Source organism: Silene latifolia, chromosome 1 (genome assembly GCF_048544455.1).
Source record: "Silene latifolia isolate original U9 population chromosome 1, ASM4854445v1, whole genome shotgun sequence".
NCBI classification, from domain to species: Eukaryota; Viridiplantae; Streptophyta; class Magnoliopsida; order Caryophyllales; family Caryophyllaceae; genus Silene; species Silene latifolia.
The window spans coordinates 8,414,928-8,441,746 of NC_133526.1; the positions used below are offsets into that span (position 1 = coordinate 8,414,928).

At 37.5% G+C, this 26,819-nt stretch overlaps 2 protein-coding genes across 2 annotated transcripts; one reads left to right on the forward strand and one right to left on the reverse strand.

Annotated features, from left to right (window-relative positions):
• Positions 1–3,157: 3,157 nt before the first annotated feature.
• On the forward strand, positions 3,158–6,326 carry LOC141596539 (putative plastid-lipid-associated protein 4, chloroplastic). Its single transcript, XM_074416743.1, has 6 exons — positions 3,158–3,651; positions 4,476–4,589; positions 4,917–5,012; positions 5,171–5,245; positions 5,351–5,418; positions 6,098–6,326. Exons 1-6 carry the CDS (start codon positions 3,307–3,309, stop codon positions 6,171–6,173), a joined length of 774 nt encoding a protein of 257 aa, XP_074272844.1. The 5' UTR covers positions 3,158–3,306; the 3' UTR covers positions 6,174–6,326.
• A 1,576-nt stretch (positions 6,327–7,902) lies between these two features.
• LOC141596529 (nuclear pore complex protein NUP133) lies at positions 7,903–21,607 on the reverse strand. Its single transcript, XM_074416732.1, has 8 exons — positions 21,185–21,607; positions 18,013–18,128; positions 16,114–17,928; positions 14,566–15,287; positions 12,330–12,482; positions 11,890–12,226; positions 9,561–9,628; positions 7,903–8,801 (listed from the first exon to the last, which is right to left on the reverse strand). Exons 1-8 carry the CDS (start codon positions 21,388–21,390, stop codon positions 8,250–8,252), a joined length of 3,969 nt encoding a protein of 1,322 aa, XP_074272833.1. The 5' UTR covers positions 21,391–21,607; the 3' UTR covers positions 7,903–8,249.
• Positions 21,608–26,819: the final 5,212 nt, after the last annotated feature.

Genomic DNA, 26,819 nt, shown 5'->3' on the forward strand with positions numbered 1-26,819 from the left:
TCGGCTAAATTAAAACCGAGGGCGACGGGGGAACGAGCCGATATGCCTAGATATTTACAACGGCGGTCAGAACGTAAACTCGATCACCTCGGCTAACTAAGACCGAGAGTGACGAGGGAACCACGACTTGCCCTCGGCTAATTAAGACCGAGCTTAAGAATGTATAAGTACCGTTGAGACGCAAAATCGACACCTCGGCGAATTAAGACCGAGCGTGAACGAGGACGCAATCAATAATGGTCTATAGATACGAACGCTGTCGCGCCGTAACCCGATTCCCTCGGCCAAGGCCGGAAGCGTGAGGCCTACAACGACCGATACGCTAACATGTTTACAATGGCGGTTGGGACACGCTCCTTGACAGAATGCCGATCGACGTATCTTCTTCAACACGCTCCTTGGTATCTACTTGCCAAACGGTCCACTCTCAACCCTGGTCTCGGCCAACGTCTCTCTCTTTTCCACATCGGATGTCCATTACACATCCATGTGGAGGGGGATAGGTGCGGCCTAAGCGAACCAAACCGAGGTAGAAGAAGCGGGGCGAAAAATTTTTACTTGCGCAAAATATACGCTCAACACACATCGGAGCCCATACCACGGCATAGACTACGGGGGGCAAATTGATGGGGCATATTCTCGCACCCGTCGACCGAGTCAACATACTTGAGTAAGGTCAAAGATATCTCTGACAAGTCAACGACTTAGACGCCTAACCGACGCAACCCGTCGGCTTTGTCTCTTGTGCCTCGGCTAGGACAATTAGCCAGCCGGGGCACATATCCGCGAACTCATATCCAAGACCCCTCGGCGGCGAGTCAACAGGGCCCGCCGGCCTGCCATGGGTCCCTCGGCCGAGGGTAGATCAGTCTTTCCACCTGCTAGCCACTTGGCCACTTGGCCACTACGTGACAAAAGGTGAAAGTCTATAAATACTCCTCAACCTTCATTGAGGAAAGGATCCAATTAATCCACAATTTAACCCAAGAATCACTATTCATCTGGTAATATCTTCCTTATCTCTCTACAATACGTACTTTGCCAAGTAACAACAACTTACCTCTCTAAGTTACTGACTTGAGCGTCGGAGTGAGTTCGCTCGGCTCAAAGCCGAGCCCTCAGTTTGTTCATCGTTTCAGGAGACCGCAAGGAGGATTCAACTAAAGACGTCATTCTACAAGCACGGGTGGTAACTTATAACTGCTCTGGAATTACACCCGGAACAGTAATTTTAGGATGTCATAGAAAAATATATTAATGATAAATTTATGGGTTATGTAACTTTAAATAATTGTATTTAATGAAAGAAAAATTTAATGATAAGTGGAGATAGCTCAGGCGAAGCCGGGCACCAATACTAGTTCATAGTAACTCTGAAACCGTCAGTTACCTTCCATTGTTGTGTAGTTTCCCTCATGTCTACAAGAGCAATTCAAACACTTGCCCTCCCACTTGCATTTATGTGAGAGGGAAGTGACCCGTCACTCACTTGTGACGGATAGTGTCCGTCACAAGTGAGAATTTGTGATTCAAAGGAGCTCGACAATCCATATCTTCAACTTTGTTCTAATCAAGATGTTGAGCGTCAGTGCGTCACTCTCTTCTTCAATACCAGAGTTTTTTTCCTGCTGATATTTAATGATATCTCCAGAAAATAATGCCCAAAGATTACCATCGATCTCATTGATAGAGAGGTTTGTTTTCATTTTTTTCCTCTTATATTAATACCTTGTACGGAGTATGAATTTAAGTACGTAAAACATTGGTGCAAAAAAGTCAATAACTGAGCTTTTGCTATGAAACTAATGACATAATGGTAGCACAATTTAGCTAATGAATAATCTCTCATCTCTCTTTGTTATTGATCTAATTGAAAAGTGTTCGTTCTAAGTTGTGGACTAACCTTTTTAATTTGCAAACTTACCCAACTATATATAAAAGCTATGAATTCAAAAGACCAAAAACACTCTCTTTTAAGATATAAACCCGGTATGAAATTGCCATAGTTAATAGTAACTCAATGTGTAATCGACTGTGTTTAGTTGACAATATGCTAAAGTTGTAATCTCGTGTTCCTAGTTTGAACCATTATGCGTTAACTTTAATAAACTTGTCACACTTTTTGTGTTAGCGACCATAATTTGTTGATATAAAACCGATTAGCTCAAATGGAAGAGTATGTGCATTGCACAAGGTATGGGTTCGAATCCCATATTGGCTATATAATTAATAAGACTTACGTCACTTACCATAATTTATATCTTAGTGGTTTAATTTAAAAACATGCATTTTTATGCTAAAAACTCAACGTAGTCAAACTCATAATATTTAAGTTGTAATTGTTGGTTTTAAAAATAAAATTACGAGTTTATATTATATATTCTTATGTTTACAACTAACTTATGTTAACGATGAAGAAATATTTATTATGTTTTGTGGTAGCCCGTGTGTTTCTTGTTTAACTACATGAGAAGTATCGTTTTATGTTGAAAACTCCATGTTTTTACATTGAACATATAATGAAGAAAGTTTTGTGGTTAAAAATACTAGTTTTAAACTTAGCTTACATGTATGATAATTAGTTTAACTAAATTTTGTTTTATGGTGATAGCCTCATGCCTTTTACATAGAAACATCATACAATACAATGAAATTCAAGTTTTGTAATTAAAAATACTAGTTTTGAACATAAGATTTAACTAATAAATATGGGAGTAGTAACGCATCTAGTGATTATAGAATTATAATTATATTATAAAAAGTTATAATCAAAGAAATAAATTGACAAGATGTTTTAACTACTGGGTTTTTTGTTTTAAATAACTTGTTTTAAAGTTTAACATGTACGAGTAAATTTTAAATAAGGCTATTTAATATTATTCTAATGATAAATTTTGTAAATCATAAATTGATTGAAGTTACAGTAGTGCACACACAAGTACACAACGAACTTCACCTTATATTCATTTATTTATTTATGTCTAACTTCTTTCTAGTAACTGCTTCCCTATCCATGATTTAACTGCCAATTATTTACATTTCTTTTATTTTTTATTTTTCACTGATTTAAGACCTGGACTCTCTTTTAATGGATCCGTTCTATGATATAGGATGGACCTATATGAGAGCTGGTGACCAATTGGAGTGGGAGTCTCTTAGTCTCGTCATTCTCGTGTGCTCCCACAAAGTCCACGACGACAATCAGAAGCCTCACAAAATGCACAAATTGTCAAATTGAGAGTGTTTCTTTGAAAACTGTCTTAAACCAAACCGTTAATTGACAGTGGCGGTGACACACACATAATAATGAGCAGCATGGCCTTATCTTCTGCTTACTCCTTCAAATCGTTTCCTGCAAATGAATCATCATCATCATCAATTAGAGCATCTTCTCCTGCTCTTTCTGTTCCTTCAACATTTCAGTTGAGTACTACCAAACCCAGTTTCTCAAACAAGCCATTATTATTAGCAGCAGGAGATCAATTGTTGAATAGAAGTAATGTTTGGAAAACAAGAGTATCATTTTTCCCTGCTTTTTTGACTAACAAAAGCAAAGATGCTAAAGCTGTCAAGGAACAGCTTCTTCAAGCTATTCAGCCTCTTGATAGAGGTGCTGATGCCACTCTTGATGATCAACAAACTATTGATCAGGTTCCATTCTTTTTCTTACCTAATTACGAAAATTCCGTCTCTGTCATTTGTTTACTTTTATATTCATTGCGAGGAGTTTTATAAATTTATAATCAAACGGTAAATAAATAATTGGGACTGAGGGAGTATATGCTATGGTGGTAATTGGGTTTTAAAATTACTAATGACATTAGAGATAGCCTAATAGTTAAGGCGGATGTATTGTGGATAATAGGTTCAGGTTCGAATTCCGTTCCCCTAGATTGTTATGCCTTTAAAGCCCTAGGCGGAGTTCAGGTATACTCCGTCTGTCCCGGTCATTTATTGTCCTTTTTTGGGCGTCTTAGTCAATTGTGTCCTTTCTATTTTAAAAATAAAGTTGATGAGCAATTTGATCATTCATACTCAATTTATTCCACTTGTCATTCAGTAATTGACCCCGTACTATTTTCTTGGTTTTTGTGCCAAAATCAAAGGACAACAATTGAACGGGACCGGAGGGAGTACTTTGTAGTATATTCCCTGTGGTTTAGGGTTTCTAACTTTGATGAATTGAGGATATATATACTCCCTCCGTCTCGGTCATTTGTTGTCCTATTCCATTTTGGGTGTCTCAGTCAATTGTTATCCTTTCTATTTTAGGATTACATTTGATGAGCAATTTGGTCCACTTGTCATCTTATAATTGGCTCCCTCCTATTACCTTGGTCTTTGTGCCAAAACCAAAAGACAACAATTGACTGTGACGGAGGGAGTACATGATTAGAGTGTTTGTGATCATGTAGATCATATGCTTTGGAAGTACCCAATTAGTGTAAAATTAATTTTGTGTTTTGGTGATGAAGCTTACGCGTAAACTTGAAGCTCTGAATCCGACCAAAGAGCCACTAAAGTCGGATTTACTGAATGGTAAATGGGAGCTCATTTACACCACTTCAACATCCATTTTGCAAACTCAGGTGATCATTTTTATATGCTCCTCCTTTTTTTTTAAAATCATACACAGCCTATGCTTTTCGTCAATTAGATACCATGTGAGAAGACCATCTCAACCAAAACCGTAAGGTGATGGTTGAGGCCCAATCAATGATCATGAGACTGAAATGCGGTCAGTGACCATGTTCAGTTTTTAAGACTAAACCCTATGATTTGTGAAGGTGAACTATAGTGAAGTGAAAAATGGATTATTACTAGCGTTCAAAAGGGTTTGCAAGGCGAAGGATTTGTTGTTTTACCTGTTCTTGTAATGCATTTATGTAACTGATCATCCAGTTGTATTTTGCCAGAGACCCAAGTTCTTAAGATCAAGGGTAAACTATCAAGCAATCAACGCAGACACACTTCGAGCTCAAAACATGGAGAGTTGGCCATTCTTTAATCAGGTTACCTACAAATAATGTCTTAGACTAGTACTCCGTATTAATTAGCAGGTATTTGTAAGAAAAGCCGAATTTTGCAGGGTTTCTATATCCACTTTTTGTGGCAATTCCTTCGTTTTCTGTTTAATGAAGTTCCGTCATGCTCAACTCTATATTTTCAGGTAACTGCAGATCTCACCCCAGTAAATTCGAAGAAGGTGGCTGTGAAATTTGATTATTTCAAGATAGGTGGACTGGTAATGTTTTCATCTTACCGGGTGAATTCTGTCATTTGTTTACTGCATGAACTGATTTGTTTCATGAAGTGTCTGGTATTGTAACTAGATTTCTTTCGTTTGCAGATACCTGTTAAAGCACCGGATAGAGCTCGTGGTTCTTTGGAAATAACTTACTTGGATGAAGATCTTCGGTATGTTTGCTCAAATAGTTTCAGTACTAAACCGCATCTATGCATCTTATGTTTTAACTATGAATTGACTAGTTAAGTTCAAGTGTGAACTATCACGGCTTAGACGGCCTTGAAAATAACATACGAAAGTACAGAGTAGCATTTCTATTTCGGTTTAAATTTGAGGTTTCATCAGTATGATTTACAGGTGAGGTGATTATTTTGCGTACCCGGCCCCCTACCAGGCTACCATGCCCTTAGCCCCTCACCCTCTCATCAGCAGAATCTTTACCATTAGGTCCATGCAGTGATGCAACTGCTGTTGTCAAATGAACTTTTGGCTTTGAAGTTTGATTAGCCCACGTTTAGCAACAGACGATAAACCTAACAACTTCATTTTTAGTGAACTTGTTGTCGAAAAAGGGAAAAAGAATGGTGAGAGGGGAAGATACATATCAAACAATCCATAAAACGAGATTTTTAGGCTTGAAGCCGAAATCACAATTAACACGAGATGAACTATGACTTGACCCGGCAAGATGCATCAGTTAATTTTGCGTACTACTAATGCTAAGCGAAAAATGACTGGAGCTGAGGCCCAGGTGGGCGTCAAAGTAGTTCCGTCCTTGAAAGCAAATTGTTGCTTATCTGTATATTCAAAGTAAGTAATCGCTGACGAAAATTGTTGGATAAATTGCAGTGTGTCAAGAGGAGACAAAGGAAACTTGTTCATCTTAAAAATGATTGATCGATCATACAGAGTTCCAACAAAATGAAGTAAATTTTGGAGTACGTCTTGTGTATAGGTGTCTTGTGTATGCAGCTTATTTTCTTCCTGATAATTTTGGCTGAGATGTATTTAAGATTTAGTGATATACTGAATACTGATATTTAACCCTTTCAAGAGTTTCAGCCAGGTCTTACCTAAAGGTCAGTTTGGAGGATTCCCAATAATGTACAACCGTAATACTGTATACTAGTGTAGATCCCGCGCAAATACGCGGTAAATATAGGCCTTTTAATTTTTAGTGTATTAGTTATAGATTTTAGATTTATATCTCGCGAATTTTTATTAAAAACAACTAATATTAAAATTAATCAAAAGAATTAAATAATTCCATGAATTGTGTTTTTTATGAAAATATTTTAACTATATCAAATTTATTAAAAAAATCTTTTTTCGTCACGATATTAATAATAGGAGATACAGTTTTTATGTACAGGTTATTTTAAATGGAAAATTAGTTTAATAAATGAAAATCTAATTTGTTTCCATATATAAGTTTGAGCACTTTTGGAGGGAAAACTTTAGAGAAGTTGTATTCTCTTAGTATATAGGAAGATTTATACTTTTAAAATTTGCACCGCATTAATATTTATCAGTTCACTCCATTGTATTTTGATATGAAACAAAAAAATTGAAATGGAAAACTAATAAAAAAAATTCTTTATGTTTTGAATTTTTTTTTTATGAATGTTTTTTTGTCACGAAGCTAATAATAAGCATGCGTCAAGTTATTCTCTACAGTAATAATTACTGCATTACTGGAAAAATTTAGCAACTTATACTTTATAATTTACTATCAATTTTATATTATTTTAATGAAAAAATCATAATTATGAATTTATTTTAAAAATTAGAGTTTATTTATAAGAATATATTCATTGAAAAGATAATAATGTAATGAAAGAAAATTTTATTTATTACCTTATTTGGCTAGATGTTTTTTGGAGGGAAAATTAAGAGAACTTTTATTCTCTTAGTAGTAGGGGGATTCTGTAATACTAGTATGCAACTATATATCTTCAGAGTTCAGACGCCTGTTTTCACGCGGCTGTTCGGTTCATTCCCCATTTCTCTTGCCTACTCAAAATATCTCACAGCACAGAGCATATTAGTATGGTAAATATGTATTGGAGGTGGCCATGAAGGATGACCTTACTAACCTATATAGGCTCTTACTCGGAATTTAAAAACCTTCACCAAATTGTCTTTCAGACGCTGTTAGAAGAGCGTGTTGTAAGGCTAGAGCAGACGTTTGCTACAATGTTTGTGATAAGAATACTTACAGTCTCATTTGCTAAATCTATCAATGTTGAGTAAAATCTGGAGTGTCTTGTATTTATACGTCTGTTCATGTCCGGATTTGGGTGCCTTGGATTGGAATTGTAACAAATTAAAAGCAAAGTTTGATGCCTTTACAAATAAACTTGGTAACTTGTGTTTTTCCAGATGCAATTAATGAGAAACTATACTGGATTCAGTAAGGTTTGATGCCTTTTGATAGATAAAGCCATTTAAGTCCATTTCTGGGACCGGTGCAAACCACGTAAAATGGAACGAATCAAAATACTTTACTAAATTAACGTTAGCCAAGTAACAAGCCAGATTGCCAGGCAGAGTATGACCTTTGAGACGGACGCAAAAGGTAAACAAAAGCCCTCTCACAAATGCGTCTCGTGAAAAACTTGGCAAAGGTGAAAACAGATCTCCAACACGATTAGTTGCCAAACAAAAATACGCGTACTTGATTACTGTTTTCTAGTTTTACAGCATAGTTGTTGGCTTCAAGATTTAATTCAACTCTGGAAACAAGATTAACTTCATTTCGCAATACTCGATTCAAAAATAATGCATCCTGCGCGACCTAGTCTTGATTCTTGAACAACTCTACTCCTCTACAGACGATTTTGTTCGAGGATTGGCTAGCCGAACCAAAGTCCCAAACCACGCAACCATACCCTACAACACTAGATGATTGTTAGATCCTCTCTTATGTACGAAGCAATATAGTGAAGCAGGCCGCCTAGGTGTTTGAACAAAAAAGTTCTTTCCACCACTATAATCACAGTTACTCCATAGGAATAGCTCCTTCATTCTCGTCAATATCGACTTCTGCACTGCCTAGCATCACTGCTGTCAACATCAGTTTTCCGGCATCTGAGAAATCTTTATGTTGCATCAAGACTGCTTCCACAGAGGAGGCACCAGAATCCTTCACACTTGAAAGTTCAAAGCTCTCTTGCCTCACTGGCAACACATCCTCAAAACCTCCGTTGTACGAATCTGATTCTGGGCCATAACATCTCCTACCTGCCTGGCAAAGCATAGTTTTTTCAAGAACACGTAAGGTATCGTCCTCACTCCATCCTTCAGCAATTGAGAATTGGTAAAGCTTTTCCCAATCGTCCAAGTCAACAGCAATTTTCCAACACTCTTCTAGGAGAGATTTGTTTGATTTCCTGAAGGATGAACTAGTCCAGGCAAAGACATCAAAAGCCTTTAGCAATAGCTCTGGTGTTCGACCCTGAAGGCACAATCTGATAAGTTCCCAAGGAGGCAGCATACGTTGTCCAATGTGCTGCGTCTCCATCTCATCAGGAAGTAGTTGCAAGACGTCTTCCTGCAGCAGGTAGCTTTAAGTGGTCAAAATCACAAAATTCAGGAGTTATATTACTCCAGCTTAAGAGCTGAGAAACATTTTTGATGATTAGTCACTTGCGACACATTTTTGATGATTAGTCATTAGTTGCCATTTATTCTGACGCTAAACTTGAACCTTAGGGGCCCAAACTCGTACATGTATACCAAAGGAAGCCGAGAAAGGTCTTTTCGTATTTTCAACCACTCAAGCCCCCCCACCCCAACTCTTTACCGATGAACCTTGCTCATCATAACATCACAACTTTTTTTTCGCCACTCTTTACAGATGAACCATGCTCATCTTAAACATAACCAATCTTATCTTTAGACAAGAATATCCACAAACCAACAGGAAGTTACTCCATCAGGAGTAGTGCATTAGTGAAAAAAACGGTACTACAAGTCTACTACTTCCAAACATCTTTGGCAGAAGTGGCTTTGAAATGAAGGACAAGATGATAGCAAGTAAGTAATGAGGTTGGATTTTTAACCACGGGGATGCAGACAAACTAAAGAAATAAATGAAATAGCTCCACATGGATCCGAAGCAAGACAATATGGTTCATCAATCATCGCAAAGGCGCAAATCTAAGAAAATTCTTATGCAGAAGATACAATCCCCCATATGAGAGAAGCAGAATATCTATAAGGAATTACTAAACTGTCATGAAACTCATGATAATTAGGCCTCCGCCTCTACCAAAATTATTAAGAAAATCGATTGTGTCTCAAGAGATACCTGACACTTCAAAATCTTCAAGTCGGCATCAATACGTTCTATTTTTTCTTCATAACTATTATCTTTGCCTGTCATGTTTGTATAAAAAAAATTATAATAACTCAAAAGATATACGTCTAATTACAAAATACTCAAAAACACATCATAACAACTCATAATATTACACCATATAATCACGCAATACATGTAAGAAACTCTGTCTACGAAGTTTGAGGACATCACCTAGAGGCTAGAGTTATACAACAGGAAAGAAGCTCTGAAAATATATTTACTCAGCGAACGGAAATGTAGCAAAAAACATCCAGAGCAGTCTTTCATCCATAGACTCGCCATTCTTTGGCTTGATAATTGTATTATGATAAATAAAGATTACAAAACCAAGAAATGGCTTGCTAAATGGGTCACCAGCTTATGTGGTTTCAAACATATATAAAGCTATGCACTTTAGTCCACCATACGTGGCCTCCAATGGGAGCCTATAGAGCGCTGCACAATGTTGTAATCTTTCATCCATAAATGTCAAGCACTCAAGCCCAAGGGGTTGCTTGTATTAAGGAGTAAGTGTTACATGACACTGAGACGGGTGGTGAAACAAAGATACGGCAAAGCTGCTTTCTTACCGATGCACACTTTCGAAGGTTATCACAAAGAGACAGCAAGGGCATGGTGACATCTCACCAGTATCAATTACAGATAAGCACCAATACATGTGCAGCACTAGGCTCCGACTAGAAACAATTTCACAAAAATTGCATGACTTCCACTCACCACGGAGAACACTCGGATAGTCGCATTTATGTCGGTTCCATTTTGTAGCTTTCTTTGATCTACCATTTCTACTTCTAGATAAACCATTATAGAGCAAACAGAACTCTTTTTTTACATGTTGCTTATCAGAGTGTCTTATATAGTTATATCCTCATCATCCAAGTCTCAACTCTCAAGCACAATCTTTAACCTCCAAAGTTGAATCGTACAAATCCCAAAACGTTCCTAGATAAATTCATGAAAATAAATTACAAAAAAGTAGCAAATGGAACTTCTTTTTTACATAATCCGTATTATTTATTTAAGTCTTCTGTATATTTAATTTCCAGGTCCATCTTTCACCCTCCAAAGTTGAGCCTAACTAATGCCAGATTGAGGCAAGATAAATTCGTGATAACAAAGTGCCAAGTAGCACGTAGCCACGTACAACACTTTTCTACACATTTGCAAAGTTATATGTATACTTTAGTTTTGAGGCCTCAAGCACATTCTCCTTCCAAAATTGAATCTAACATATCCCAAATAGATTCACCAGAAATTTCAGTAAAATAAGGTGCAAAATTGGAATGCCAAACAAAACACACAAGTGCAACTTTTAAATTTTCAAGGTTGTCAAAAGCCCATGGACGCCATTGTATACTTGAGCACATTTATGGAGGCATCGACATCTTTTATTTTATTTTACAGTCAATCTTCACATGTGCTCCTAAAATTTGTGTATAAGTACTATTTTTCATTAATACTCCTTTTTTTTTTTTTTTTACAGTGGAGAGAACCTCCAGAAAAGGAGATTCTAAAAAAACAACAGCTATTCTATTCCTATCAACTACAACCAAGCAATTAACACTGCCCATAAGAAAACACACTAACACTGTTGTTACATAAAACAAGGCTTATCTAATTTCGTCTCAATTTCTTAAAAAAAAAAAAAAAAAAAAAAATAGTAATTATGTGACATACGAAGCTTATGAAGATGGGAAGTCGAATAAAAAAAAACTAGACTTTTGTAACAATCATCATTGAAGGAACGCAATGGTAAAATCCTTGTTGGATTGAGCCTTTCTTTCATAACTTATTGACACCTACCAGCTATGCAATTGCACAAAAGTCAAAAAATGAACCTAACAGCTAGTCAGATTAAGCCTTTCCTTCGTATCCATGAACATCACTAACTAACCAACACCCCAACATCCTTAACAATGCTAGTGAAGATTTCTCTATCGTCCACAGTTGATACCTTAATAAAATAGCCTCAATTATGTACTCAGTCCATGTCAAGCTGTTTCACTAAAAACTTTCACCTAATCTTTTGTTCATTAGACAGACAATTCACTTTGACAGCGTACATCTGGAAGGAAATGGTAATGGGCATTCTTGGCAAATGTTTTTGATATTATGACTGCATCGGCGGCAGCCCGAAATGTTCTCTATGTGACATCCCGGTACCGTAAAATTCATAATTGTTACCGCAACCAAGACATCAGCCAAGGTAACAAAATTAGTCGTAGATGCACAAAAAAACAGGTTTGAGGATTGTACAATGATATATGCATAAGCTAACCTGCGGCTGCAGCTATCTTCGAGAGTTGCAAGAAACGCTTCCTGTCTGACAATGTCAGTTCTGATTTTCCAGAGGCTGATTCTGTTTCCTCATCAACAGCTGAAACGAAATGTCCATCTTCAGAGAGTGCTAAACCATGAAGAGTTCTTGAAGCATCAGAATGTTGAAGAAGATAAATTTCATGAAGCCACATCAAATCCTGGTGATCCTTCAAAAACTTCAATAGCCCTTGTGGGAACTCTTCTCCTAGCCTCAATAGCTTTGAAAATTGTTTCATCTTATGCAATTGTTCAAACACATAATAACTATACCCTCCTCTAGGCCCCATGCTTTCATGCTGCAAAAGAATAGAGTCAATTTCAGATTGAGATCAATTTCTGTGTCTGATTGATCAATTTCAGATGGTAATGATTTAGCCATTTTGTAAGAGGTGTTCTTACCATAAGCTCTTTAAGAAGAATAGAGTCATTGAGATCACAGCAGATGTTCCAAAGAGTTTGGTAAGCCTCATGCCGCCTCGCAACAGACAATAAATTGGAAGACAATTCTCGAAGTATTACTTCACGGAGTTCTCCATTCTCATCGACTGAATCCTGCGGGGTCAAAAAATACCAAAAAAAAAAGTCATTGACCATCACATTCCTTCACCCAAGAGGCCTAGCACTGTAATCAATCTCGTCTACTCATAACATTCAACTCAAATTTGCTAAAGAAAAAAAGGACCACAAACATCAGATCAAGGTTTATAGAACTAATATTCAGAACCTATAAGCCTTCAAAATAAAAACAATATGTATAGGTTAACACTCAACAGTTGAACAGGCTTTATTTCAAGAACATGAAATGCCATCAGTAAATTGAAGTAAAAAAAGGCTCATATGGGTTAGGGCTGAGAGAAGCTGGTTCTAGAACTAACTTCAACAGAGCTTGTAATTATTCCAAATCATCAACAAGCTCATTTACCCCCAAAAGGTTCAGCTTTTTAACGACATTCATTTTATATCCTTCTTGCTATTAGACTAATAACATCCATTCCCGAGGTAATTATCATGTCCGGTTGCGAGCTATGTTACTTTGACTCTTTACTTTTCGGACCTTACTGGTGTTGATAAGACATGGATGGTATGGATCCCATACCCGACACTTCTCCTAGGAGAACTGAACTAGTGAGGCTTGCTCCACAAAAGTACAGGAACAGAGGTTACAAGGCATTGAGTATTATATTTACTGATTTTAAGTCTTATTTGTCCGACTTCTTTCCATATACTAAAAAAAAAATGGAATAATTTGAACTTAAAAGTGCATTTTTGCTTTGAAGACGTGTCCCCGCACCCATATCCTTATTTTAGGACAAGATCCCCATGTCTCCAAATTTGTCATTCCAAATCCGACACTTGGATGTGTACCTGTGTCTGAAACTCGTACCCCAGTCAAAGTACCATAGGTTACCCGCCTTGAAATTGAACTCTTAACATTACAAGGCCCTCCACCTGGTCGCTATATGAGTACATCCTAGAATGAAGAAAAACCATTTATACATGCCCAGATTTCAAGACAAGCTAAGAAATCATTTTCTATAAATTGAACAATCATGCTAATGAATTCATAAATAAAGGTCATATCCAAACCTTCCTGTAATTCTCGACCCATCTTCGACTTTGTTCAAAAGGTTAAGGACAAGCAGTGAAATTTGAGTGTGGGATCCATAGTGAATGGCTTGCATTTTATGCAAAATCTGACATTTTTAAAGGGGAGGTTGAAGATGTAGAGCATAGAAGTGCTAAGGGAATGGAACCTCGGAAAAATACCGTCTTGAGAGAGTTGCTTGGCTATTAGTGCTTGACCAAGATAACTCCTTGATTCAGAAGTATTTGCAGATCACAAAAATAACCTCTTAAGAGAGTTGCTTGGCTCTTGGTGTTTGAATTGAGGAGAGAATTTGAGGGACAAAAGGATCAATACAGGAAGCCACTTTTCTACTTACACAGTTACACTTAGTCGCCATTTTCTAATAGTGGTTTGCGTTTACAATCATCACTGACTCGAAATTTTCATTCTAGGCATCTAGCATTCACTAAATTGCAGTGCTAGTCATCAAGCATTCACTAAATCATTCCACGTCTGCAGCATTCACTAAATTGAAGTGCAAAGTTCAAATTACCACCAAACAATCATCTAAGCGAACCGAGATCCACTAATGCAAACAAATCCTTCTAAAAAGAGATTTGAGAAGCAAGAGAAAAGAATCAATTACACAGTGCATATCATCCAACCCCAATTAGTTGACAAGCTAACAAGGTAACTGCTCAGAAAGTCAATAAAAGAAACCTATGAAAACTCCTCTAACCCATTAAAAAATAATCGTGGGAGTATAAATTATGGGCATTAGAAATGTTGACACTTGCACATAATTGACAATTCCCAAATCATGGTCAAGTTGGCAGGTGGTTTGCAGGATCCCTTTCCTATCCGAAATCCCAATAACCGACACTTCAACAACAACAACAACAACAACAACAACAACAACAACAACAACAACAACAACAACAGAGCCTTAATCCCAATAACCGACACTTCAGAATAAAAAAAATACACACATTACAGATTCGAATGGGTAAAAAGGCCGAGTTGTTCTTCGGGCTTGTTTGCTACGCACACTAAGAATAAAGGACTAACCTGATACCTAGCATTGACAAAGACCTTGATTTGTTGATAGAGGGAATCAAGAAGTATGTCCCTCTTTTTCCTATAGTCATCTGAGAGACCTTTGTGGTCTTCCTCACGCTCAACTTTTGCTGTGATTGCACCAACATATGACTCTAGTACAACATCAGCTAGCACCTCTAGATTGGAACATATATCTGATTTAGAAGATATGTCAATTGGAGATGACTCATTTAATGTTTGAATCATGAAAGCAGCAACACTCCACAAGCCATCACGCACAACAGACTGGCTATACCAAGGCACCAAGCCATCCGGGGGTGGGTACCAGATGTGATGCTCATTTTTGTACTGCATAGAACTGCGGATTATCGTGACACATGCTTTTGACAGTTCACAAGCTCTCTGGACTTGAATCTTAAGCGGCTGCCCTACATTAATAATGCAATGTGCCTGCTTGTCTAAGCAATAGAACACTTCTTCAATGTCAGAAATTTTACTGTAAAACACTTCAGAGTTGTCCCTATCCATAAGGAGGACAGTATTTCTGCGAGCTCTCTCACCAACTAACTGAATTAAATCCCATAAAGAACCTGATGCTTCCCTTTCCATACCCAAATGTTGCGAACCAGCTCCAAATGAATTGTTATGACTGATCATGTTCTGCAGTTCCCTAAGCTGAATCATGCCAGTGAGCTTTTCGCCATGCTCCAGAATGATTTGCAGAGCATGTCCTGACAAAATAAATGCCACACCAGATTGATATATATCTATGTGGAGTAAGCGAATTATGGCAAAGCAACCAAACAAACAATAAATAAAGAAAAAGGCCCAATATTGCTTTGCACAGAAAAGCAGAGATAGCCGCACAAGAAGCAATATTATTCAATCAGATTTTTGATATTATCTGCTATCTTATGGTATGCAATTGCATTATATCTGAAAATCTTCAAAACCTCTGTATAAATTTGATTTACAAGGATTATCTTATGTATCAACGAGAAGGGAAAACATTACATGATATGAAGTTACTCTATACATTACCAATGAACTTCTAAAGACTCGGTGAACAGATAGTAGACTTTTGACATTTATGAGGACAATTGGTGACTGCTTTTTACATTATAAAGAACCATTTTCTGTTGTCAATTGTGATTTGTGAGTATATGACGAAGATTAAATACTGAGATATACAAAGCTTCAAAATACACTAAAATTATGTTAGCTGCAAAAATTGTAAATAGAACTTTAGATCGATCTCTCCCCACAACCATAAATAACCCCTCCATTACATCATGCAAGGCATGGAAGTCACTACACAAAAAAAGCAAGAAGGTGAAAAACTCAACTAGAAAAAAGACACTACCACATCCCCATATTCTTGAGGGATCAAATGGTGGGGGTAAGGAAGAGAAAAACAGGAAATTTTATTTAATCAACTTACCAAGTATTGGTTTTTTAAGTTGTGTTATGCAATAAAAGCAAAGCAATAACTGTCTTATGACCTTGGTAGGATAACAGATGACTTTATACACATCTTTTATTTGCACAAAAACTTACTTTGTTTGATACATAGTTCCTCATGGCACTTGGATAAAGCAAGAAACTGGAGAAATTTTTCATGCTTCTGCAGCTTCTCAGTGAGTTGATTGGATACTGCCGCCAAGGCAACTATCTCAGCTCCTCTGGTTGTTGTCCAGTGCTTAGCGAGGGTGTCAACAATAGCTTTGCTTGCCCGAGCAAATGAACTAGTTTCTCCATCCCTTTCAAATGCTCCAGCATTTTTCAGCTTTTCAAGAGAACCATCAACAGTGCCAGACAACAGAAAATCATGAAACAGACGATTAAGTAAAGCCTCAGTTTCTTCATCTTGAGCAGATCTGCTCACAACACCAGTGAAACCAGCCCTTTGCTTTCCAGCGACATTTGGTGATTCAACACTGGCCTTCACTGGAGAAATATTGCCTACGGCGAAAAAGGTTTTCTTCTCTTGCTCAGTAGACCTTTCATTTGAGCTCCCCTTGCGCGACAAGCTTCTCTCTGGTGGCTCCACACCACCAAATAAAACAGACTCCTCTCGTATAGCCCAAATTCCAGCTTTCTCAGTCATTACAACCCATGCACCCTCCCCATCATCTGAAGAGGGGAAAACCGAAGCATCAAGAACTTTTCCAGCATCATAGGGTAGATCAAATTGATAAAGCCTAGTTGTGTTTCTCCAGAAATAGGAGACAGTGGCCGTCCCATCTCCAGAGAGTATGACAGCAGAGCCTGAAGGTTTGCCCCCAACTCTCAATCTCATTGAGAATAAGAACTCCTCTTCTTCGACCCTTGCTTTCGGTATTATAACTTGTACTGGTGCCTTCTTTTCTAACACCCTTTCATGCTTCAAGTTTGCTGATGTTTCATCTACACCAGCTTTATACCGCATTGTCAAAAGAGAGTACTGTGTATAGCTCGAACTGCTCACTCTGTCCTTGCAAAATATTGCAACCAGAATGGTAATTTCTTTACCATGTTCATCCACCTGAACATCCAAAGGCCAGATCCTCTTTTGACCAGCTAAATCCTTCTTAATACCAAGATCATTATCGGTCCCAATGATTTCCTGAGACCAGACTTTTGAGACATTCATATTAGATGAGAGTTGAATGCTGAAACACTGTATCTCCATATCAGTCAGTAAAAGAAACTGCCTATTATTTTCTCCAGTCAAGAGAGATGGAAAACGCCAGATAAGAGATCTAGGATACCCTTTACTCACTGAAGCCTGGCCACATTCATTGTTAGCTGTCGAGCCTAGAAACCTATCATAAGCACGCTGACGCCGAATCCCAGAGGAACTGCAAGAGAATTGCCAGAGTTCACCACTAGAACTAGTAGCAAGGGCAACACAAGTATGGTAGCTGGAAGGGACGGCAGAAGCAATTAAGGAGTTAAACGAACCCGATTCAACTAGAATACTTCCGCGCTTATTGTTTGAATGCAATCTACTTGGGGGGCTCCTATCATTCCCAGGAGAAGAGATAATCTGCCGCTCCTCCGGAGATGCAAGGCTAATAAGGGGTGTGGAGTCATCATAGACGTTAGGCCAGAACACGATACCTCGATTTTTCTGATTGCATAAAACAACTCCGGCTGACGTTATACTGCTGTCTGGGCGGTCGTTATTCCAATTGATACACGAAAGCAACCAAGTATCGCCAGGGTAAGTAGCTCTACCACTGAATTCGGATACTTCTAATGGAATATCAAGAGCTATACATTTCTTTGAAGCAGCAGGTGATAAGTAACTCCACATGAAAAGTTTGTTTCCACAAATCATCCAAGACAAAGAAGTTTCCTTGTCCATTCCACCAGCAATGCATGCTTCACCTGCCACAAAGGCCTAATTCAGGAACGTATTGACCTCTAAAGATACAAAGTTATTGAAAAATAGGCCAAACCCAAATTACTAACCTGGGACGGAATTATGCAGAAAGTTTGTCTGCTGGTCATAAACAACTTGCGGAAAGTCTCCGACATACACAGGATTTCTATCATCTACCTTTGCATTTTCCTTAGATGTAGGGATTCTGGAAGATAAAGAATCTCAGCCTCAGTCCAAATTCAAATGGAAATAATCATATTTAACAATGTCACAAACTCAACATGATAGAAACTTGATTTTTGTAGGTGATTTAAGAATTCTTCTGCGAAAAATAGCACTCAGAAAGGACTCCGCACTTCTTAGGCACTAAAACTTAAAACATTTCAAAAAAAGTCCCTATTTCCAATCAATAGATTTACAGACTCTTACATGCACAACTTCTTCTAGTCGATTTTGAATCTAAAATAAAATTTCGAGAAATGCTAATCATGATTCCTCCTAACTCTAATAATTGATTTGATCATTTTTCTTACGGTCCACTGCACATTGAAGCTTATACTAGTAACTAGTACGACACCTCAACAAAAATCCAAACATCTACAACCCAAACGCAACAAATTTGAATCACGCAAAGTTGTAAATCTGAAGGACTAAAACCTACATCGAATCTCAATCTCACATTAAAATATAACATGTGAGTCAATAACACATCCTAAGACAAATTTGCGAACTCCAAACCATAATAGTCCATCTCTAATTAAAAGGTTCCTACCCTTAACTCTGAGAGTCTGAATATATGATAGATTGATGAAATCCTACTTCATGGTACAATTTAATTGAGTAACTAGTAAGACACCTTAACGATCTGTGAAGATCTACCATGCAGCAGAACAAATTTGAGCACACAAAACAATATTTCCTAACAACTAAAATCTGCATCAAATCTCAAACCCACATGAAAGCACCATCTCTTCGTCAATACAGCATTCTAAATAAATTAGGGAACTCCGAACCACACGGTCTGTCTCTTATTAAAGAAACTATCCTTCACTCTTAGTGTATATTAGATCAGATGAAATCCGAAAGGTAGACTATTTGAATATACAACTTCATATGATTGACATTGCTCAACTTCAAGCTACACAAACACTATTATATGTTAACAATTATCAATGTTGCAAAGTCCAAACACCATCTCTGCTTCAAATACAGCATTCTAAATAAATTAGGGAACTCCGAACCATACACGGTCTGTCTCTTAATATATATAATCTACCCTTAACTCTTAGTGTATATTAGATAGATGAAATCCGAGTACAATGTAAGGAAGACTATTTGAATATACAACTTGAAATGATTGGCATTGCTTAACTTAAAGCTACACGAACACTGTTATATGTTAACAAATATCATTGTTGCGAAGTAAATGAATAATGCTTCGACAACAGTGCAGGTAGAATGAGGCCATCTCACCTAGAAACTAGTGTTTGAACTAACATCACATGGAGAAAGAGCACTCAATACATTCTAAGTAAGTCTCTTGCGAGACTGCCTTGTTGTAATTCATGTGACACCACCTCATTTGCTTGAAAAACTCCCTCATTTCCCCACTAACCCAGATAAAAACAGAAATAAACTAACAACCAAACTATTATATAGGTCCATCTCATGCTACTGTCTCATACAAGAAACTGTGTACATTAAATCATGAGACCACAACATCAAAATATATGAACATTTTCAACTTAAAACGTCACGGTTTTCGACAATGAGAAAACCTAAGTCAAGCAATCATCAATAAAAGGGCCCGTAAATCATAATATATCAAACAAACATGATATAGGCACAAATGACAAATACTTCAGCAACAACACTGATGGAATACTAAAGAACTAGAGTTTCAACTAACATCCTCTAGATAGAAGATCATTAGAACGCAAATACATTCAATCATTAGACCACATCAATTAACATCCAAAAGCGACATCAAAAACCTACAACATCGCTACTTAAACAGCCACATTTTCGACAATAAAAAACCTAATATCAAGTAATCAGCAATAACAAAGTATATAAGAACGCAGATAAATTAAATCATGAACTAACACAATTTTGACTATGAGACCATCTAACCTTAAGAGCTAGTGTTTCAAATAGCATCCTAATACACTGGAAAAGCGGATACATTCAATCATGATACCACAAAACCTACAACATTCACTACTTAAACTGCCACATTTTCGACCAAAAAAACCCTAAAAATCTAGCAATCAGCAAGAAATTGTGTTTCAAGTAGCATCCTAATACACTGGAAACGCGGATACATTCAATCGTGAGACCACAAAACCTACAACATTCGCTACTTAAACTGTCACATTTTCAACTATAAAAAAACCTAAAATCGAGCAATTCGCGCTAACAAGGTATATAAGAACGCAAATAAATTAAATCATGAATTAACGCAACTTAGACTGTGAGACTTTCTAAACTAATAACTAGTGTTTCAACTAGCAACCTAATACACTGGAAACGCTGATACATTCAATCATGAGGCCGCAAAACCTACAGCATTCGCTACTTAAACTGCCACATTTTCGACAATAAAAACCTAAAATCAAGCAATCCTCGATAATAAGGTATATAAGCAAGCAGATAAATTAAATCATGAATTAACGCAACTTACACTTTTAGACCTTCTAAGTTCTAACCTAAGAACTAGTGTTTCAACTTTCAAGTAGCATCCTAATACACTGGAAACACGGATACATTCAATCATGAGAGCACAAAACCTCAAAACCTAAAACATTTGCTACTTAACAGCCACATTTTCGACAATGAAAAACCTAAAATCAAGCAATCAAAGGTTAATTAGACCGCTGATAAATCAAATGATGAACTAACGCTAGTTCGAGGATGAGAGCTACTAAATAAGAAGTAGTGTTTCAAATAGCAGCTTAAATGCTTAATACACTGGAAATGCCGATACATTCAATCATGAGACCACAAAACCTACAACATTCGCTACTTAAACTGCCACATTTTCGACCATGAAAAACCTAAAATCAAGCAATCAACGAGAAGAAAGATAAACTAGAACGCAGATAAATTAAATCGTTAATCAACGCTAGTTCGACAACGAGAGCTACTAACCTAAGAACTAGCGTTTCAAGTAACATCCTAATACAGCGGAAACCGTAACAATCAGCATCGGTACGCAACACGAATAACTAGAGCAGTACGAAAATGGAGAAAAAAAGAGACCTAGCACGGAGAGATAAACGAGAAGCCCAAGGAGCAGGAGTGCCGGTCTTAGGACGGTTAGAAATGGTGGCGGCATCGTCGAGAAATCGGCGATTATCAACGGGAGGAGTAAACGGTGACGAATCAAAAGAAGGCGTGGTATGGTGAGCAGGAGTTCCGGTCTTAGGACGGTTGGGATTCTTCTTCCTTGTTGCTGGTGAGAACATTTTAATGGAGTTTTACGGAGAGTAGTGGAAATTGACAAGGGAAATGGAGTAGAAAAGGTGGTTATATGGCCAAGGGGGATGAAGTGGAGAGGGTTTTAGGCGATTTTAGGAGGGAGGTCCAGTGAAAGACTGAAAGGGGACTAGTGAAGGAAGGAAAACAGAAGTACAGTGCATTCTACAAACAAATCGGAGAAGAATTACGGCTTCGCCACAAGGTGGACTTTTTTTTTTTTTTTTTTTTTTTTTTTTTGACAATCGGGTTATCAAGCTCTACAGTTTAATAGCACGCTTAGCTAACCTATGAGTGGCTTTATTACAAATTCTAGGAACATAAGCAAAGGTGGAGTTAAGCGTTTAAAACTTGGCGAAATTTTCAAATGCCTCAGGTTCAAAACGTAGTTGTTGTTTCAAGTACGAGTTTTACTTTTTTCATTAGTTTTCCTTACCATCTCCTTCTCCTAAAAACAATGGAAAAATTTCTAATCCTCTCTTTCTCTCCAAATTAATCAAACTAAAACCAAATTACTCACTTATGAAACTTATTTCTCATATTAATCAATTAATTCAAGTAATGATTATAACTTAGTCATTCATTGCATAAATTATGTAACAAATTAAGGAGTTGAAATTAATTTAGGGTTAATAAAAATTTATATATGTAAATTAGGTTTGTGAGAAAAGGTGACTAAGGTGGTGAAGGCGGCGGAGGTCAGGCTTGTGGTGGTCGGCCATGCAGGAAGGCAAGGGAGATGGGTGGTTGTCAGCGGTGCAGGGTGGCAAGGGAAGGGCAGTAGGCTTGGTGGGGCGGATCGAGGGCACGGGTCTATTTTCGGTGGGGTTGGGTGGGTGGCTGATTTCCGGCGGGTCTGGCCGGCCGATATTGCGGGCGGTGTGCAGAGGAGTGGTCGGTGGAGCAGTGGAGGGAGGAGGGCGGTGGTTGTGGGTGGTGGTTGTTGGGAGAGAGGAAATAGAAGGAAATGAGTAAATTGTAAATATGTTGAAATGTAATGGTTAAAATGGTCAATTGTGTACACAATTGAGTAAATCATGTACATGATTGAGCATCACCCAGTTCAAAATAGCATTGGTTACCTTTTAAGCTTTGAGCCTGTCACTCCTAAAAAGGTGGTTAACATACTGTATGTGGTCTATAAGCTATCACGTACACTCCTGTGCATCAAAATATAGCAGCTATGGTTCCCTCATCATTCACAACAACAAAAAACGGCTTCAAAAATGTTTTTGCAAATATGCTCTAAATTTTTCAAACGTTTCAACGGGAATGCTACCTAGCACCAACCAGGGAAATCTGTCCAACGGGCAATGGGTCAATTGGTTAGGGTTTGGGTCGTGCTAATTCGGGTCTGTCATGATATCGGGTTAGTTTGGGTTGTTTCTGGTTTCTGGTGTTATTGGGGTATGTTGGCCGACCATTTTCAGATCAAATGAGTCGAGTTATTTCGGGTATTTTCTGGGTCAATGATTAAGAAAAACAAAAAAAGGTACGTATTATTAGTATTACCTGTTTTTAGTTTTACTTTTGATAAAAAAAAATTCTAGACCTAAATAATATTAAGTGTGCTTTTTAAATTAGTTATTTCAAGCTTTTTTGATCGATTAAAGTTATATTTGTCAGGTCATTTTCGGGTCGAATAGTTTCGTGTTGAGTCGTTACGGATCGAGTCATGTTCGGGTCGGATTACATGTCACATTCGAGGGTTAGGACTTGTAGTTTAGGTCAATTTCGGGTCTCGGGTTAGCCTTTTAGGGTAAGGCTCCGTTTGGCACGACACTTCAGGTAGCTTATTTGACCAAAATTTTAGGTACATGATTTTTTTGGAAGTGTTTGACAAATAGCTTATTTGTTCAAAAAGGGTACCTGAAATGGAATGTTACTTCAGGTAGCATTTGAGAAATCTGGTACGTGAAATGACTTATTTTCCATTTTGTACCCATTTATTCTATAATATTAAATAATTTACATATCCTTTTACGTCATTTTACGAAAATCAGCTACCTTTTCAGCTAATTTGCCAAACACATTTTTATATAATCAGTTACCTTATCAGCTCCTAATATTCAGCTACCTTATCAGTTACCTTTTCAGGTTTCAGTTAGTTTTTCAGTTTTCAGCTACATTTTCAGGTTTCAGCTACCTTTTCAGGTAGTTTTGTCAAACAGAGCCTAAGTATAACTGGATTGGGTTGACATTGCCACTTGCCAGGTATAGGGGGCGAGGGGAATTCACTCACTAGTTCGACCAAATACCAGATCGAACGAACTATTTGGCCGGGTTTAGACCGGACCGTATTTATTTGATCAGAATCACCTATTTACTCTACTTTAATTTTCGATCCCGTCCTAAACCAAATTAAATGGACCGTGGGATCGGACCATGCACCGAACTTAAAAACAAAATGTTGTTTAAAATAGTAACATTATTGATTTATTAATTATTTTGCTTACATATATTATAAGATATGTAATTATGTACACAAGTAATTAAGTAGAAAGGTAATGTTTCTTGTTTTAATCGTAATGAACATCTTGAGTTTTAGTTTTATATATTACACCATGCATGGTTGTCAGTTTGTCACGATTGTGATCCTACTTTGAATCATAGATAGGGTGGTAAGATCGGATTGCAGAATCGAATCGAGGATTGAAAGACCCTACAAATAACTTAAATTTCTTCTTTGGATAGCAAATAAGGGTGGAAGGAAATGGAGGGGGAGAGATTCAGAGGGATTCATTTTCCCTCCTACAAAGCAAATCAAATCTCCAAAGTAGACAAGATTTCAAAGGAAATTCTATCCGAACACCCACATGTCATTTGCCCTCCCTTACCCTTAATTACCTCCCTTTCTCTTTTCTCCTCCCCCCTCCCCTCTCTCTACCTCAACTTTTGTTATCCAAACACACCCTAAAAGATTAATACGGAATAAAATAATTTTGTATTGTCTAAATCTCAATTGCTTATTTCTGACAGGTCCATTTCGTTGAATGAGTAATTGGAGCTTAAACGCATTACACAACTTATGAAGTTACGCTTAAATCAGTAATGAACATGCAACGATGACTCATACAGAGCAAATGCCTTGCCTTTGATGCATGAGTCAATCAATGTCGATTTTAAATTCTTGGTTAACAATGGGTAAACGAATGGAGAAACCTACGCTTTTGTAAACTCCAATAAGGAAGCTAGTGTTTATAATACTAACAACAAAGAATGACTAAAAATATTTACTTTTGTTAATACATAGTAGAAAATTGAAATAGAAACCCTAACAATAAAAACCAATATTACTCCAATTATATAGTATTCGTAAAAAACCGCCGAGTCTCATTGATTTTCTACCTATTATGTTGCACCCAATAATTATTACTCCAATTAAAGTACTCCAATTTAGACCATATATCATACCATCTAGCTCAAGATGCTCAAGTGGCCTAACACTAATGTCACAGAAAATAACCGGAAAGAAGAAATCGTCTTCCATTGATGAAAACTTTAGACAATCAAGCTCATCGTTTTTTGAGATAAAGAGGGATCGTAGGAACGTCTTTAAGGTGGTCGGCGAGTGGGGGAGGGACGGACGACGATGGTTGCGATTGTGGTGGATTGTGGGCCGGTGGGTAAATATCTGATGAATCAGATACGGGTCAAAGGGGTCATGGTCACATTGGAGTTAGAAGGATGAAGTGATTTGTTAAGGAGGTATCAGGTCATCTAAGGGGGTGTTTGGTTGAGAGTGTTGGAATGGAATGGATTTGAGTGATTCTAGTGTTTAGTTGGGGCATTTTGGAATGGAGTTAGAATCCTGATGGATTCTAATTCCACCCCAACCCCTTGGAATCTCATACCCACCTTTCCACTCAGGTTTCTAACTCCATCCCCACTCCATACAATTTTAGATTGAACCAAACAATAAATAATAGGTATGAGGTTCTAAATCTATCCCCTCGTGGTATCTCATTCCATTTCAATCCATTCCGACCTTTTGAACCAAACGGCCCCTAAGTGTGATACGTGGAGATGGGTGCATTTGTATGGTTTATTGTTAGTTTAATTAAAATTTAGAGTATTTTGAGAACACCCCAAATAATTTGGAGTAGGCTATGTTCTTTTCGGCTGAAACGAGCTGAACAAGGTGAAATGAATGTGGTTGAAATAAGAGTTAATTTTATATAAAGATGAGATGAGCAAAACTAACTGAAACTGAACTAAATAAAACTGAGCTAAATTAAAATGAACTCAAATTAAACGAGAAAGAACGAGCCTAATTAATAATTTTGAGTTAGAATAGGAGAGCTGATTTATATCGACGACGTTTTAAAAAAAAAGACGATAACTGCCCTTCCACTCATCCAACACTTTCTCGTTTAAACTGATCCCTTACGTTTGCAATTGAGAGCACTTGAGCCCCTTCACCAACGCGTCTCCCATTATTAATGGGGGCTGATTTATATCGACGACGTTTTAGTAAATATCGACGACGTTTTTCATAAAAAAGACGATGACTGCCCTTTTGACCTTCTCTCTCTAAAAAAATTTCTCTCAAACTCAACTAAATTAAAAACAAAAAACAACAACAACAATTAACAATATGTCAGCCTAATTAGTTCATGACATTAATTTTGTAAATAACATATTGTTAATTGTTTGCGTAAATCTGAAATTTTTACCCCCAAGATTGAACCATGGACCAAACGTTGGAAATCAACATTTGCCGTGGTCCAAACGTGGGAAACCAAGGTTGGCCGTGGTCCAAACGTTGGAATCCCACGTTTGGCCACGGAGAAATTTTTTTTTTTTTTTTTTTTTTAAAAAAAAAAAAAAAAAAAAAAAAAATTCTCCGTGGCCAAACAACCAATTCCCACGTTCAGCCACGGATGAACGTTGCATTCCAACGTTATACCCACGGCCAACAACCATTTCCAACGTTTGGCCGCGGTTTCGCCCTAAAAACCGTACAAATTCACTCCCAATTCAATTAACAACAACAAATTTCGACTCAAAAATCAATCCCAATCAACTATATTTCGCAAACAACATATAACAATACCAAAATTTACATAATAACAACTAATTAACATGAATTTTAATCGAAAAACTAACAAATTCTACACTTACTTGGTTTCAATTTCTAAACTAATTTAACAAAAAAAAAAAAAAAAAAAAAAAAAAAAAACCACACTTACTTGGCAACGTGGGAGGCAGCAGTGTGGTGGCGGTGGAGGCGGCAAGGTCGGCGTGGTGGTGGCAGCAGTGTGGTGGCGGTGGTTGTGGTGGCGGTGTGGTTGTGGTGGCAGTGTGGTGGTGGTGTTGAGTGTTGGTGGAAGTTGGAGGTTGAGTAGAGAGAATAGAGAGAATAGGGAGAATGGCTAGTGAGAGATGAGGGGCAATGAGCGTCTTTTTTATGAAAAAC